Below are 15927 nucleotides of genomic sequence, written 5' to 3'. Positions count from 1 at the left end.
TTGCTCGGGTTCTGTTTGCCGAATCTGAAACAATTCCTCCAACTGTTTGGAAAACTTGTCCCTCTCAGATGTGACCTAGACGTCGACTGCAATTGAATGTCACTGTTAGGAGGACGGAAGCGGTAGTATTTACAGCGTCCATTTGTCTACGCAACGACTCTAGCTCGCGCAAGACACGCTTATGTTCCCTCGCCTGCTGAGCTGCCAACGCGCGTTTTGATGCCGCATCGCCCGAATTAGTGGCCTCCATAGGATCTCCAGGTGAGTTGGTGCCGCGATTCGGCTTTGACGGCTTAGATGGCCCTGGCTCTGATTTGCCCTTGGGATTCGCCTTCGTAGTGCCATTTGTCTTGGCCTTTCCTCTTGCTGGAGGGGGTGCGGCAACCACATCATCATCCTCGACTGCCATCTCTTGCTCATGCTCAGACGTGGAATCATCGATCACAATCTCCTCCGGGGACCCTTTCTTCTTGCCTTTCTTCTTTTCTGGGATCGTTGACTTTGATGACGGTCCTGCCACGGCGCGAGTACCGCCTCCACCCAGCCGTCTAGCAGTAGGCTTTGCGAGGGCGACCGGTTTCGCGGGCGTTGTTGGATCATAGCTCGCTGAACGTGGTAATGGCCGATGGACATTCGTTGGGTTCTGAGATACTAGACAACGCGACACGTACCAAATTCGTCTGAGTCCGACATGCTCTTCAAGGCCACAGAGACTGGTGGAACTCAGAAATCTTTCACTAGTTGCGATCGGGTGGCCAGAATGAGCTGGGCAAGAGCGGAGGTTTGAGTAGACGCCCGCAAACGCGAACAACGCGTCGGCACGTGCCTATGTGCCACGCGCGTCGCGTTCTGTCGCGTCGCGGGATGGCTGCTCCGAGAGACGTGCCTGTATGCCTCCCTCTAGGTGCACAATCTTCAGATTAGAACTGGATACTGGCACCCCCAAGGACCACAATGGGACATAGCATCCGACTATATAGGCTTGCGTATGCACAAGTCCGTGGGCATCACGGATGTAGCTCGGACCTTGGGCTTGACTCCGCTCCGGGACCGTAACACAACGTGCCAAAGCTTCAGACACCAGAGTTGATGGGGGCTCAACAGACGGCGATCCGCCATCACATTTCCATGGACAGTTTTCTGGAGCGGTACAAGCAGCTTGTTCTTCAGGGTCGAGCATTCCGTCCTGACACATCGAAATCAGGTCACCAAGCATACAGCTGACTAGACCTCCCGCACCCGCTGCGCAAAAGAGACCAGGTCTGTATCAGGTGCGTTAAGTCGTACAGGAGCCTAAGAAGGACCTCAGGCGACAGGGCAGAGACGGAGAGTTTGTCGGCTCCAAGGTAAAGCCGCGATACAATATGGCTGTGAAGAACATACATGGATACTTGCGCCTGATGGTCCATATACACCACCATGTGTATGGGCAGCGCCAATGAAGGAGAAAGGTCCACCAAGGACTGTATTCGTTTAAAGCAAGAGCACCCTCATCCAATAGCCGATACGCCTAGTGCGAGGTAAGATAACGAACAGCTATGAACTATGGCTCGCCCTTGTAGGTCATGAAGACACCCTAAAGCCACTAATCGAATATGTAGAGCAACCCACGAAGCTCAAAGCCTGACAACAGGAGCGTCCTGTTAACGTTCCACTTATTCTGGTGAGACGTTTCGAAGCAGACACAGACTTGTAAGTTACGAATATAAACTCGACCCAATCAAGTGAGATGATCGCTCCCTACGAGGGATAATTCTCGCTCGTTAAGCAGAATTTCGTCGTTTGGAGACGTACGGCCGAAGGGATATGCCCACACTTTTGCACGACTCGGGGGACATGGAATCCTGACTTCGCCAAGCGACTCGAAGCTTAAAGTTTGAAATCGCGGCCGCAAGGATCCCCTCGTTGGTCTGATAACTGTAATGCTCGCGCTGATACCTCCCCACTCCGTTGTTACCCATATATCAGCTAATTATCACTTGAACCTCACCAGACTGACATGGAAGGGGAACAGGCGATGAGGTTGACGTTGACCAGCAGCGTCTCGCCGACGCTAATTCACTTCCGAAAGAGCGTCATGGCGCCCATAAGTTCAGAACAACATAGCACCCCAACAGTGCGACTCTATGAGAAGACCTTGGCAACGGCCAACTCATCCTCCTCGAGCCGACGGAGTTCTTTCCTGCCGACTCTCTCCTGCTCTGCGTCTTTCCGTTTGCCATACTTGTCTCCCTTCTCCCTCTTGAGCGCTGACCGTACGGCGGCTGGGGAGATGAACTCTGAGAAGCAGGAGGTAATGAGATTTAGCACATAACCATTCCATACAGGTGAGATACTCACCAGGGTTAGAATACACTGTCGCACCGCTGAATGCTCCTTCGAATATACGAATGGGCGTAAGTACAAAGCGGGGACCAATTTCTACGAGGGATGTCTGCGGCGGGCCGTTCGGTTGAAGAGGGTCCTTCTCGACGATCTGCAGAAAGTATACTTAGCTGAATGCATTACGTTCCTGTGCCCTAACCGAACGAACTTGGAAGTTACGAAACCAGATCTTGTTGTCGAGAATAGAAAATGTGAGAATGTGGTCGATGAAGGGTTTTGCTTTTCGTGCTTGTGGGGGTACACCAAATATCTAGAGGTGAGGTCAGCACACGACTAGATGTCGGACTGTCATCTTGGTACACTCACATGCGTGAAGACCTCCTTCGTGAGCCTGCCCCACTCTGTCTCGTCGAACTCCTTGTCGAAGCTCACGATGCCCCTGCTCCCCTTCAGACAGTTTCCAGTCATCTTGAGCTCGTCCATGGTGTGCACATTTTGCACATGCATTTTGATACTCGGACCATTCGGTGTCTTTGCAGCCCATATGTAAAGATCTTCATGTCTCCGCGCTTCAAAGTACAAAGTGTTGTTGCAGTTGTTCAGGTCGGCGAGCTCGGGGAGGAGATGTAGGTGGTTCTTGGAGTCGAGTTTGGAATCTGCCAGAAAGTGAGCCTGCCTCCTGAGCTACGGACGGAGAGAACATACCTTTCTTGACATGTGGCAGCAATGTTTCCAGATCATTCATGAGATGTCTCATGCGGTGTGTGATCCCTCGGGACGATAGGAGCAGTACTCGTTGCTTGTTCTTCAATTTCTTCGGAACGGGGGCCTGTACCTCTTCGTCTATGTCCATGGCCTCCGCCTTGCGCTTTCCTTTGCCCTTGGCGTCTGCTTTAGATGCATTCGTCTTCTGCGTCTTGAGGATACTCGCCATCGTATAGAGAAGGAATGTAGTGTGCGAGTCAATGAAGAACGGAGAGCCAATGAAGAGCAGCAAGACTTCCAAGCGCCCAATAATTTCTCGTCGCACGTGATCAAAGAGAGCGCGTCTCGCGCGCGCGAGTCGCGTCTTCTCTCCTTACATCGCACTATCCGCCACATTCCTAGACCTGCTACTACTACAAACGATGAATGCAAAGTGTAGTATATGCTTCGACGCGCTCGACGACACTAATCCACCCTTAGCAACTCGCTGTGGACATCTGTACTGCCTTGACTGTGCAACATTCAACTTCTCGAATCAACATCCCACCTGTGCAATCTGTCGCCAGCCCCATACATTCAACGAGATTATCAGGCTATACCCTGATTACTGCAATGATAAGAGACCTGGGACACCCTCATGCGTGAGGGGAACCTTGCTTGAGATAAGTCTGGACACGCAGGATATCCGGAGTGGAACAAGCAGGCGATCAATGCATGGACATGCCATTGAGCATATACCTCCTCCAAAGTAAGCGTTAAATAGTTTCTGGTGTAGGCGATCAGATTGCTAGAGTGAATTATACCTGCATGTATGCTGCTATTCGTTGCAGCCGCGAGACAGCGACCGATGTAAAGGTATGCCTACTCGAGTATCGGAATACCTGCACATAAAACCTTACACGTTGGTGTTAGGCGCTACTCAAGTCAACAAGAGCCGCAGTTCGCGAAGTGGATTCGGTGAAGAACATCTCGGGTAGACAAGTCAACAGACCTGACAGTCCTTATATAGAAAATAGGGACGTTTGAGCGCATACGATCTCTAGAGGTCGAACTCGAGAAGTATAGGAAGAAGTACCGGGAACTCAAGAGCCAGATCAAGATAACTCGACACTCGCAAGAGAAGGAACGCGCGGAGGATAAGAGGCTACTTGCTCGGGAGCAATCTCAAGGGCAGGACAGCCTTCGGGAGCTGCACAAGAAGCTCGAGTCGAAAAAGAGTGAACTCGCCGTTGTACAAGAAAAAATGGAAAGATCCGAAGAGAGTATCAAGAAACTAGACGAGGAAATGAAATTATGGCGTACCAGTAGCATCCGCTACAAGAAGAAAGTGGGTCTCATTCTCGATATTCTTCGAGGCCTTGCTCTCATTTGGATCAAGTTTTACGCTTTAAAAGCAGGAGTGAAGGCTCGGAATCGAGGAGATAGTTCGGACGACTCTCTTGAGGTCATCTGAGCAAGAAGGCTACTGGCATTACGGGAGCACTTACGCCGAATTCACGCACACTGTATTTGTTTTAATTACCGGATTGTACATCATGCTGCATCATGAACTCTACTATCAAGAACAGATTGTAATGATTGGCACTTCTATGGCTTGCTGTCAGTCATTACTGTCGGTGAAGCTTAGTGGCGGTTCTGACGATTTTTGCGATGACCTACTGTTGCCTTGAGCGAAGGAAACAAGCACATTTGGGATATCTGAAGCCCTGCTGTATGAGACAAGCATGCGTATAAGTAGGATGTACATTCAAGGCAAGCCTGGGCATTTTGAATATCATCTTGAAGTCGCCGAGTGACCCGAGTCCTTCGCGATCAGACATGATCACACGTGATCGTGCCTGTTGCGCTGCTGCCGCCGCACGCCCTACATAGACGCGTCTAACAAATAGACTTCCATCCCCTCGCCGCATGCACACTTTGGCGATCCCCTTCCCCACACAACCACCATGAACTCACGATGCAGCATCTGCCTCGAGACCCTCGGCGAAGGGAATTCTCCCATGACCACTCTCTGCGGCCACCTCTACTGCGTCGACTGCGCGACGTACAACTTCGCCTCTGACGACGCCACATGCGCCATCTGTCGCCGGCCGCATACTCTTGATGAATTAATCAAGCTCTACCCAGACTACGAGCGCGCAAAAGAGGGGCCCTCGACGTCTACAGGACGGTTGGGCGTGGAGGCCGTCGGAAACGACCTGCTTGAGGCATGCCGTACAGTGCTGCAGAAAGACGCTGTGCTTGATGAGGCCGCACTCCGGCCTGCATTGGCGAGGTAAGTGGTGTGCTCGAACTACGACCGAGGCTGATCCTGACCAGGGCAGATCATCTCGTGGAAGAGCTGTCCGAGCACGAGGACGACGCACCTTACATCCCAGTACGAGCTGATTCGTTTGATCGTCTGTGTACGGGTCTAGGAAACATGCTGCCGTATACAGAATCTCCTCTCGAACATCATCGAAGTTCTCACAGATATCCGCTCGGTGTGTTGCTTATTGCACTTGCCCATTTATCACCCTCATGGATTGCCATAACCCACTCAGAAGTTTGAACAAGCGTCATGTATCCCCGCGCTTGAAGCAGACAGAGATAAATATCGTGTCGTCGCGCGCAAGCTCAGTCACAAACTCAAGGAAGCCGTTCGCTCTCGGGAAGCAGAGCGCCTGCGATTTGGCGTAGAGCTCGCCGAACTGCGCGCGGAGTGCTCTGCGCAGGCGTCTGAGCTACAAACAAAGCTTCAGGAAACTTCGAGTGCGCTTGCGACAGATCGCGCCAAATTGGAGGCGAGCTTCGCCGTAGCCAAGGAGCTGGATGCACAGATGAAGCAGTGCCGCACTCAAGCTGCGCGATACAAGAAGAAAGTGGGTCACCTCGTTTCTCGTGGAATCGGAGGGGTTCCCTGACACGTTCACGCAGTACTACGCATTGAGAAAGGAACACGACACGTATAGGAATGGCGTCGAAGACGCTTTCTTCGCAGACGACACCTTCGAGATTGTTGACTGACATCAGTCTAAACCCTCCATTTGCTGTGGCATTTATTAATTTATTTGATACCCCTGACTGCAACTTGCATTTGATACATCATACGATACATCATACAACCTGTGCATAACTTCGACATGTATTACGACGGCTTGAATACCGGTGCAATGCTATGGTATATACCCATGGACAGACCACAGGAGAGAAGCGAACAAACATCGAACAGCAACGAACAGAGCAGCGAGGGAGGTTTCGGGATGGTCATGATTGGCACCTGGACATAAGTACAACGAAACATGCATACTAGCCTGCAAAATGATAAGGATCAAGAAGCCACAAGCACAGAGTGGGGACTGCATGAAAAACACAACGACACAACCTAAGCTTTACCTTCGGACATGTGCTACTATGCGTCTACGGCCATTTGACCACTATTTACGCAATTGGAGATTGCTGTGCGCGCAACTGCTTCTGCTTCTCTTGTTCCAGCCGCTGAAAATCAGCACTGATCAGTCGTCGGTACCGCAACCAGTGAGCAAAGCAACTTACATGGTACAGAAGTTGTACCGCCATCTGTATGTTCGCCGGCTGGCCTGTGATCACGACCAACCTCTCGCCCTCCCCGCCGGCGGGAGCTGGAGCGCCATTCATGCCCACACCAACCGCTCCCGGTTCCATGATCTTGATCTGGCTCGCACTCATATGCCGAATTTCGTTGATCTTTGTGCCGCCCTTGCCAATAATGCAGCCAACAAGATCGTTCGGGATATAGATTTGTTGTGTCTGTAGTTGTTGAGGCGCACCCTGGGATCCACCAGCGTAAGGGTTTGAGTAGCCCGGAACGTACGAGGAGCCCGTGTTTGGTGGCCGACGGGAGTAGCTTGACGGCCGATAAGAACTGTTGTTATAAGAGGGCATGCGCTCATTTGCCTCGATGAGAATGTTGCCAATGTAGTAAGTTGCTATGTGAATGGCATCCGCGACGCCAGACACGCTCAATACACGCTGTCGAACGCGAGCTTAATTGTCGGAACCAGCGCATACAGAGAGCAAATACCTCTGTCGAGCCAGGCAGCATGCCCTCACTGGCGTTAAGTCTTGCTCCGCTGGCATCCTGGATCTCCTTGATCTTCGTTCCGCCCTTGCCGATGACAGACCCCATGCGCGAGTTAGGGATCATGAACTTGATAGTAACAGCGCGGCTACCAGGGACGGAGGGTTTGTCGAAGGGCTCGTCGTTGATCCTCCGCACGATCAGACCGAAAGCCTGTGCCAGGCCACATTATTGAAGCGTTCTCACCTAGCACTTCGAGAAAGACACACCTTTGACACGGCATCTAGCGGTCCGCTCACGTTCAAGATACGCTCTGGGTTACCTGGAATACTCTCCGACACCATGACACGCGCACCGCTTTTCTCCCGGATCTCATTGACGTGCGAGCCAGCCTTGCCGATGATGATCGAGGCGTCCTGCGTGACGATCAAGCACCGCATGTGGATGTTGGCCGCTGGGGGGGCAGTAGGGCCTGCCGAGCTGCTGGGCGCTGCGGACGTCGTCGCGGAGCCACTGTCCTCGCGCTTGACCTGCACGTCGCCAGACTGCTCCCCATCGGCCGCCTTCTCTGACGGCCGCGTGGGCGAAGGGGTAGACGCGGCCGTGTCGGCGGGGACCTCAGACATGTTCACGTCGCCTGCGGCAGATGTCGCAGCGACATTGTGTACACGGGCTATCGAGTCATCGCCAGTCGATGTAGTGCCTGTGTTGGCACGTTTGTGCTGCTTCTGGTCGCTGTCCGAGGGCGAGCGGGAGCGTTTGCGCGTGACGTCGGCTTCTGGCATGGTGGCAAATTCAGTGTTTTTCAGCGCCCGCAGACGGCGGTGTCAAGGCCTGTGAGTAATGGACACGTATAGGGAGAAGACTTGGGACAGGAGGTCGGGGCGATGAGCAGGTTCTGAAGGAAGGTAGTGGGAATGGTGAGGGGAACGCGGGAGGGGAGAAGGCATCTCGCTTTGTAAAGGCAGACTTACCTGGACGTCGTCGTTGGCGGCGGGAAAGGATAGCTGCACGCTAGGGGCGACAACAGCGACGGGTGTATGCGCCTGGGTTGGGAGGTTAATTAAGCGCCAGGGTGCACTGGCCTTATGAGGACACAAACAAGGAACAACTGATGCAGCTGGCAATTGAATTCGCGTCAGCTAATTGGGGTTTTCCCTTCGTTATGCAGTGGCTGCACAGCTTACATGTGAGCTGAACAGGTGGGAAGATTGTCTTCTCACACGACGACGAGCAGATGAACCAGGGCGCTGCAAAGCGCGCTACAAAAAACAGCTGAAGATGGGAGACAAACGCATAGGCCACATATACATGGTAATATATAAGCAACATCAGATGCAACGAGACATGTTACGGGGAGGACTAGCAGTCTGAAGGACGAACGATTGGTTGTCAACTGGTGGAGAACCGGAACAAGAATAGATGTCACCGAAGAGGGAAACATTGAATATACCATACTGCCCGGAGCATCTCAGGATATCATACACATGTGTAGAGTATGCAGGATCGAGTGTGCAGGGTGGCCTTATACATTCAATCTTATATATTTACTAACTGTACATGAGACATAATGCCCGAGACCTGTCACCATCGTGTCTCTGCCGAATATGATCTGCGGCGGTCATATCTCTCATGCTTCAGAGGTCAGTTGAGCAATTACTACGGGGACATGTCATGAAACGCAGCAACTGTCACCTCACTTTGTGACATCTGTGTGTTGCTTTCATAAGGTGGCCCTACTGTCAAATTTGCGCTCGAGCGAAGGCATGCTGCCCACCTCGTTTTGGAAGGTCCTTCACCTTTTACGGTCTTCGCGGTTCCACCGTCGAACACTTGCTCGTCACTGCTGTGTTGGCACCTAATGAATCATGATTTGACCTGCCCCTCCGTCTGTTTTCGCCCCACATGGAACGGCGCGGACATGGAAACTAGGTTCTTTTATGCTGGCTGTCGGCGTGAGCCCCTGCAACATGCGGAAGTCTCTGATGGCAGCTAGCTTGCGCACTGTATAGCCACTACATAATCAGAACGACAGCTTGTCATCCAGGGACATCTCGCTAGATTCAAGAGGGACTGTAGCCGCAGGATCAAGGAAAAGAAATGCCAGGGCAGCCCCGAGGTTGTTAAGAAGACCCATTGTCCGCTGGCGAGATGGTCTCTGAAGACGCTGTTAGACGCTGATGCCCTGCAACAAGGCTGCTGACTAAGCGCCAAAGAGGGTAACATGCCATCGAGCGTTCATCCTGAAGCGGAGGACAAAGCGGCGGGAACAAAAGGAGTCCCAAAGCAAGACCGTCGTTTCAACATTCCGTCGGACGCGTCTGACGTCGCTTGACAGCACTATTATCGCTCTCATCATGGTCTATGCCCTTTCGTGCGCTTTGTCGGCTCGCTACGGGGTCGCATATAACAAGAGCAGGGGAGGCCCTTTGTATTTTGCGAGCTCGCATTTCAGCTCTTCCAGCCTCTCTTTCAGCCTTACGTCGTCCTCCTCGCCATGACTGTTTCTATAGAAATACGGCCGCACGCCAGCTCACTGGACATGTATGGGCAACCCGACAAGTCGTGAGTTTATCGCTCTGTTTTCGGCAATCATGTCCTCAATTGACGGATACTAGTACCGCATATTCGCTTTCCGGGGACGTCGTCATTTCATTGTCGTCCTCATATTCACTCTTTGAGCGCCGTCGTGCTATCCGACTTCTCCTAGAGTCCCTCATCATTGAGTTCGAGGGACAGTGTGAGCTCATCACGGATGAGACTGGCTATACGCCTTTCCGTGTCTGCAGTGTGTCCAAGGAACTCGTTGTGCGCGAAGCAGTTGAACTCAGCAACGAAGGTCATGAGGATGCCAGTCTCCCATCTGTCTGGAGCGTCGCCTTCAGCCTAGTCATCCCGGGATGGCTGCCTCCCACCTCCGCTTATGGCGACTGCGAAAGTGGCGACGCCGGCACACGTTATGGCTTGTATGCCAGTGCAAAGTTCCTGGATCTCGATGAAGGCTCAAGTCGATCTTTGTTCTCCCTGTGCACTGCGCCCTTCCGCTCCCGGACCCGTGTCATTGCAGCACCGCGCTGCGAGGTGACCGTGAACAGATTCATAAGCACTCTCGTTGACGACCTTTCGTCACCATCGACCTCTTCCACGATCGATTACACGGTGTTGCCCGAACAGCGCAAGGATCAATCATCCTCTGGCTTCCCGTATGAAGTCATCTCAAAACTACGCGCTGCCGTCTCGGTCCCAGAACACATCGACGTGGACGATGATTCCTTCTCGCTCTGCATCAGGCTGCGCACGCAGGACCTGCCAGAGTCAGAATGCAAACGACTACGCATCACCGGCTTCGAAGTCGACGTTGAGCAGACGGAGCATTACCGGTACGTGTCTTCCTCTCTCGCTATAATACGCCTTCCTCACTTGTGTTTTGCAGCATCACGGTCCCGTCTGCCTACAAATCCGCGTACCCATTGCCCCCGTCCTCCCACCAACCCCCATGCAAGCCGCTGCGTGACGCCAACCCCGTTGCGCTCATATACGAAGTGGGCCTGGCGGGCATCTGCACGCCGCACTCTTCATGCACCCGCACCTTCTCCCTCCTCCCCGCAGGAACTTCTGGCCGCTATGTGTTCGCAGGGGATGGATACGCCTTCCGAGATGACGCAAACCCTGGTCGCGACGAGTCATGGTACGGTGTGCGGACGCAGGTGCCCTTCACCGAACCGCTCGATGAGAAGGAAGGCAAAACAGCGCGCCGACTGCGTGCTTCAGGGCAGAGTCCACTATTTGGCGTAGGTCACCAGCTGCATATCTCGCTGACGAGCACCTACGACCTCGACAACGGCGAGCGTGCGACGGAGCATCTCAAGTTCCAGATCCCGCTGCGCTTTGCGCACGTCGTCCCCGCGTATCCTCCGTCCCCCTCACTATCTTCTTTTGTCATGTCACAAGTACCTGGCCACTCGCCGTCATCCTCGCTCGACTTGCTGAGTTCAGTGACCAGCCCCTTGACGCCCAGCCCGGCTTATGCACAGTCGCTGCCTGCATATTCGCAGCTGTACGATTCCAACGGCGAAAGGAAGATCGACTACTCCGTACCACTGCCGCTCTACACACCAACCGCGCCTTGCCGGATCCCTCCGCCATCATCATTGGCCAGCCTTTCGACTACAGTAAATGCATGATATTGGCCTCGCAACATGAGGAGTATGACCCGAGACTGCCGTGCAGCCTTGGTCACCTAATGGTTCGGCCGTTCCTCGTCGTTTATGCACTGTATCATAAATTCAACGCTCGCTTTCACTTACTGCTCTGCGACTCATAAGAGTCAGGGTTCGTCCTTCGTTCGCTCACTTACTGTTCGATTATCAGGTATCCGGTCATGTCTGCCTTTGCTGCGCTTGCGTCGCATACAATACCTTTGTGTATTATCCCTCACCATCATTGTATTCTTATTATTAGCTGCACGAACGAACTAGCGCCTGATTTCCCAGTCGATGCTGATATACATTTCACGGGTGTGAATGTGACAAGTACGTAAATCCACGGAGCTGGTCAACCTTATACGAACGTACTGTGGATATCAGGCAAGTTCAATCTTTTGTAGCACTTCCCACCCAGGTACAGGACCTTCGCACTTCACAATCCAGATCGCTTCGCCGTGAATACCATTGAGCAGATCAGCTTCTGTCGCCTGCTTGATATCTTCCGCGCCGTTCAAGGTGACGCCTGTCCCGTCAGCATGATCGACGATCCTCCCAGCACGCCTTAGCTCCTCTGCGACGCGGGCACGCTCGTCCCGGTCCGCGTTGTCGATGTAGTATAACGACACATGAGGGACAGGCGGAACCGTCGGCGAGCCGAGCACCGCCCTCAAGTGCACGCGCAGCTCCGCGAGTCTATCCGACTCGTGCACCACCGCGTACACCGACATGAAGTACTTCTCGCCGACGTCGACCGACCTGAATTTGAGCGGGATGGCTGCCTGACCCGCCGGTATCGCAGCTCGCAGGATCGCTTCCGCGTCGGGGGTGGTGGGGATCGTGGTGAGCGTGACGTGCGGATCGAAGTCTACGAACGAGGAGGGCGATTTGGCTGAGGCGGACTTGATCTGCATCACACGCTCGAGCCGCGCGGCCTCACTGGCGGTGGGCACAAGCCACAGAGACGTTCCTATGCTCTGTCATTCGCGAGTGAAGATGACGGGCTGAGAGCAAGACTTACCCATAACGGTGGTCGGCAAATGGCAATCGGATAAGGGGCGATGGTGAGTACACACGTGGGAAATGTAGGGACCCACATGCACCTACAACTTGCCTCGTTGCTATGGTCGTATCCTTCTACAGCGCTTTCTTGCCTCGGAGGGTTATGTATGTCTTGTCCTGCCACAAGCCCTGATTCAGCGGCTCGGAAAACTCTGTTCACTAGCATGATACTCAAGACAACAATTGCGTCGCTCCCTCAGACTAGTAGGCATTCGGACCATATGGTCTAGTAAGCAGGCGAGTTTTGGCTGTTCCTTCGACGGTCGCGCACTCCTTATGGGACTGCATCGTATATTACACTAATCATGTACATACACCGCTAATGTACAACAGCATTCGCTCGCAGCATCATGATACACAGCTATTCAGATCTAGTTTTCATGGTCGATACATGTATGAAATCCCGATGCCTCACCTACTCATCCCTGACACTGATCCAGGATCCAGTAACACCAGAACCTTCGTTACTTTCGACATCCGCTTCGGAACCAGTCTCGGATACCTCCTCCTCCTGGTGTTCTGGGTCCGAATGAATGGTCGAATGCTTGACCTCAGCTTTTGGCTCCGTCGTAGCACTCACTACGTGCGCCTGTTGGACAGGCGGGATAGCAGTGGCTGGTGGCATTAGATGAGGCTGAATGGGAAGGAGCGCATTGCGAGCGGAAATGAGAAAATGAGGCATGTTCAGCAGAGTATCCAAGACAATAGCGGGGAGATGTGATGCCAGAGCATACGTCCTTGCTATTTACGCAATTGCAATGAGCAGATAGAACACCGATATCAGTTATGGCACGTACCACCAGCACCGACAAGGACCCGATCGCCACGAATCCACTCCCTGAGCCTTCCGAGACCAAGCAGGATGGCCGCGCCAAATGTAGCAGGCCGACTCTTCCGCCCGCCGCTTACAACGTCGATGACCGTGCTCACGAAAATCGAAACGTCCGTCGGCTCACGGTGCACTCCTACATGTGACCCCTCCTCAACTACCGCAGAGAATGCCGAGCCGTACGCCAGCTTCTCCATTGGGGTCCAGTCATCCATAGCATTCAAGGCATCCCCGGGGTCTTCTTGGGACGCATCCGGCACGCCGATGGCACCGACATCGACGACCACGACCTTGATGTTCTTCATGGAAGCAGAGTCGTCAGTCAGCGCCGCCATGCGTATCTCGCGCCGGAGAACCTCAACCCCACGCAAAGTCGCCGCTGCACTCATTGCCTGGGCGGACCCGAATGGCACACCAACCCGGGCGTCAGTCACGGGCAGACAGACGATAATGCTCTTCTTGCCGAGGTTGTTCGCGAGCGCGTCACGAGCACGCGCAGGAGAGGAGCGCAGTAGCGGCATCATGGCTTGTAGCAGCTGCAGGGGGATAATGTGGGTGGTCTGTAAGTAAGTCGAGTAGGAGTCACGGAGCGCGAGATGTTCCAGCGGAGCAGGCAGAGGAGCGGCCTCGGGGGATGGGAGTGTGAGTAGCGAGATGACTGAGTGGATGTGGAGATGAGACGAAGGAGATGCGTGAGGATCGCCGGCGGCGTTAATAGGGAAACGCCGCGAGAGCGTTGATGACAACGACCGAAGGAAATACGGGATGGTGTCGGGCTGGGATCGACATGTTAAGCGAGACATGAAGGAAACATGATGCTCTACTCACCTCTGCCGGATCCAAAACTAGGGCGCGAACATAGCCGTGGCATTTGCGCTCAATATCGGCAACAGTCTCTGCGGTAGAGACACTAGTAATTACGACGTAGCCTATCCGTTCGAGCTCCGAAATGAGCGGGAGGCCCAAAGGCGAGTCTCCCCCCAGCACAACTGAAGGGCCTTTTTAGAACAGTATCGATGGCGCAGAAAATGTCAGCTCACCGACTACTTGTCTCTTCTCTGATGAGGCCGTAGCCCGCACCCTCACAGGTCTAGCACCAGTCCTATAATATCCGTAGCCCACTAGGAGTCCCGTGCCAACTGCACCGAGAGCGAGCGTGGATGTCCATGGATGTCGGGCGGCCCATTTAGTGGAATAATCCCACAACGACTGCGGAGGAGGAGGAGGAGGAGGAGGAGGCGGCGGTGGAGGAACTTCAAAGGTACCGAGTCCAGGAATATGCAGCTCCGGGAGAGTAGGCAGTGATTGAGGGCCGAATCGAGCGACGTCCTCCCACAGACGATGGATGGCTTGGCCGACTAGCGGCAGGTCCGGGGTCACCGCTTGCAGTGAGGAGTAGAGCAGCTCCTCAACAGACTGAACATAGTCTTCAATCTGCTCGATGGTGGGCACGATGGTGGGCATGTCGGCGAGAGGTGTGCGCGACTGCATCGCGCCTCGAGCCGGAGCTGGATCCTTCTCGCCAGCGCCGACCGTCCATTCACCCCAAGTGCGCTATGAACATAATAAGCCATGTATTTTGTAAGGCGCTATAGCCAAGTGGTTACGGCGACAGATTAGAATCATATGATCTGTTCCTCTTTGAGGGCGCAGGTTCGAGTCCTGCTGGCGTCGCTTTGTTTTAATCAACATTGTTATGGCTTTTTGGAGCCATTTGGATGTAAATTCGTGTCGGATGGCAGGCTCCTTCCCGCCGCTGTGGGAGTTATAGGGGACTTCATCTGAATAGCGTACTCAATGTTTTATCTTGTGTATCCGAGAATAGAAGTCTTGCCACAGATCATGTGCCATCTCATCACGTGCATATCATGTGATATCCCATTTGAACTTTAATCCCCTATAACTCCCTACAGCGGCTGGCACGAAACATCTACAAACAGCGAAGGACCGGCGCCGCACATCCCATATGAGGCAGGATTGATTCCCGGATATGATAAATGTCATCAAAACATTTTGATTGCATCAATTGAGATCATTGCAATCCCCCCTAAGTAAGCATAACAGCAATGCGCAGAAAGCCCATTGCTTGCAACACTTTTCATCTTGGAAGCCATATCTTCAATGTGACAGTCAAAAACTTGGGTTGCAAATGCATTGAAAGCGCTAAAGTGCCAGCCAGACTGAGGATGAGTTCCTCAACGAAGGGGTGTTCACTGTTGCATGACGCCTTCATCAGTCAGATTGAGCTCGACAGGGATGTTGTCACGATGTCGTGACTTGGGGTCAAGCAACTGGGGAAAACCTAAAGCTGGGGGTGTCCAACTGATTCTCACCAAAGCGATGGTGAGCAAAGCTCAAACCTAAGGCTAGGGATAAGTTAATATATTAGTTAGTTAGGTAAGAAAAAGATACAAGGGATGCTTACTGACCTAGGGACAAGAGGTCGAAACTGAGGTCCCTAGGGCAGCAGAGGCCGGCTTATATACATGGGGAGATAAGGGCAGGCTGTGCGCACTGGTCTGTGCACAGCTGGTCTGTGCGCAGCACGCTGACGTGGCCCCGGGGGCCGGTGAGTCAGAGAGGCTGTGTCAGCGGAGCCCGAGCTGTGCCATGCACTGCCACCCATCTAATCTAATCGTACAGTAGATAACAACACGTCCATATCAGGCATGTAGTACAGAGGTCGCAGGTTCGAGCCCGCGAAAAGGAAAAATTAAAAAAATGGCTAGATGTCGTGTCAACTCATGACATTACCTCCCCCCCTC

At 53.3% G+C, this 15927-nt stretch overlaps 6 protein-coding genes and 1 non-coding gene across 7 annotated transcripts; 4 read left to right on the top strand and 3 right to left on the bottom strand.

The window, feature by feature from the left end:
- Positions 1-2124: 2124 nt before the first annotated feature.
- Positions 2125-3259, bottom strand: POSPLADRAFT_1054318 (hypothetical protein; the record flags this gene model as incomplete). The annotated part of the gene is made up of 5 exons (XM_024480510.1): positions 2125-2279; positions 2341-2476; positions 2534-2635; positions 2692-2981; positions 3031-3259. 5 exons carry the CDS (start codon positions 3257-3259, stop codon positions 2125-2127), a joined length of 912 nt encoding a protein of 303 aa, XP_024342372.1.
- Positions 3260-3740: 481 nt separating this feature from the next.
- Positions 3741-4483, top strand: POSPLADRAFT_1134279 (hypothetical protein; the record flags this gene model as incomplete). The annotated part of the gene is made up of 4 exons (XM_024484458.1): positions 3741-3778; positions 3861-3885; positions 3943-4011; positions 4040-4483. 4 exons carry the CDS (start codon positions 3741-3743, stop codon positions 4481-4483), a joined length of 576 nt encoding a protein of 191 aa, XP_024342371.1.
- Positions 4484-4976: 493 nt separating this feature from the next.
- On the top strand, positions 4977-6036 carry POSPLADRAFT_1054316 (hypothetical protein; the record flags this gene model as incomplete). Its single annotated transcript, XM_024480509.1, has 5 exons — positions 4977-5305; positions 5350-5407; positions 5469-5513; positions 5574-5891; positions 5947-6036. 5 exons carry the CDS (start codon positions 4977-4979, stop codon positions 6034-6036), a joined length of 840 nt encoding a protein of 279 aa, XP_024342370.1.
- Positions 6037-6450: 414 nt separating this feature from the next.
- On the bottom strand, positions 6451-7695 carry POSPLADRAFT_1136069 (hypothetical protein; the record flags this gene model as incomplete). The annotated part of the gene is made up of 4 exons (XM_024484640.1): positions 6451-6507; positions 6565-7020; positions 7073-7282; positions 7339-7695. 4 exons carry the CDS (start codon positions 7693-7695, stop codon positions 6451-6453), a joined length of 1080 nt encoding a protein of 359 aa, XP_024342369.1.
- Positions 7696-9566: 1871 nt separating this feature from the next.
- POSPLADRAFT_1069453 (hypothetical protein) lies at positions 9567-11518 on the top strand (the record flags this gene model as incomplete). The annotated part of the gene is made up of 3 exons (XM_024482349.1): positions 9567-9634; positions 9688-10449; positions 10503-11518. The coding sequence occupies 3 exons, from the start codon at positions 9567-9569 to the stop codon at positions 11251-11253; spliced, it is 1581 nt and encodes a 526-aa protein (XP_024342368.1). The 3' UTR covers positions 11254-11518.
- A 36-nt stretch (positions 11519-11554) lies between these two features.
- POSPLADRAFT_1069452 (hypothetical protein) lies at positions 11555-14626 on the bottom strand (the record flags this gene model as incomplete). The annotated part of the gene is made up of 6 exons (XM_024482348.1): positions 11555-12248; positions 12293-12374; positions 12753-13074; positions 13131-13938; positions 13991-14160; positions 14203-14626. 6 exons carry the CDS (start codon positions 14624-14626, stop codon positions 11652-11654), a joined length of 2403 nt encoding a protein of 800 aa, XP_024342367.1. The 3' UTR covers positions 11555-11651.
- A 121-nt stretch (positions 14627-14747) lies between these two features.
- Positions 14748-14836, top strand: POSPLADRAFT_t43. The gene has a single exon. It is a non-coding gene; the product is annotated as a tRNA-Ser (tRNA).
- The last annotated feature ends 1091 nt before the right edge of the window (positions 14837-15927 follow it).

This window comes from Postia placenta, assembly GCF_002117355.1.
Source record: "Postia placenta MAD-698-R-SB12 unplaced genomic scaffold POSPLAscaffold_3, whole genome shotgun sequence".
Lineage (NCBI taxonomy): Eukaryota > Fungi > Basidiomycota > Agaricomycetes > Polyporales > Adustoporiaceae > Rhodonia > Rhodonia placenta.
Note: the sequence above shows the minus strand (reverse complement) of the source record. Positions and strands in the feature narration are given on the sequence as shown.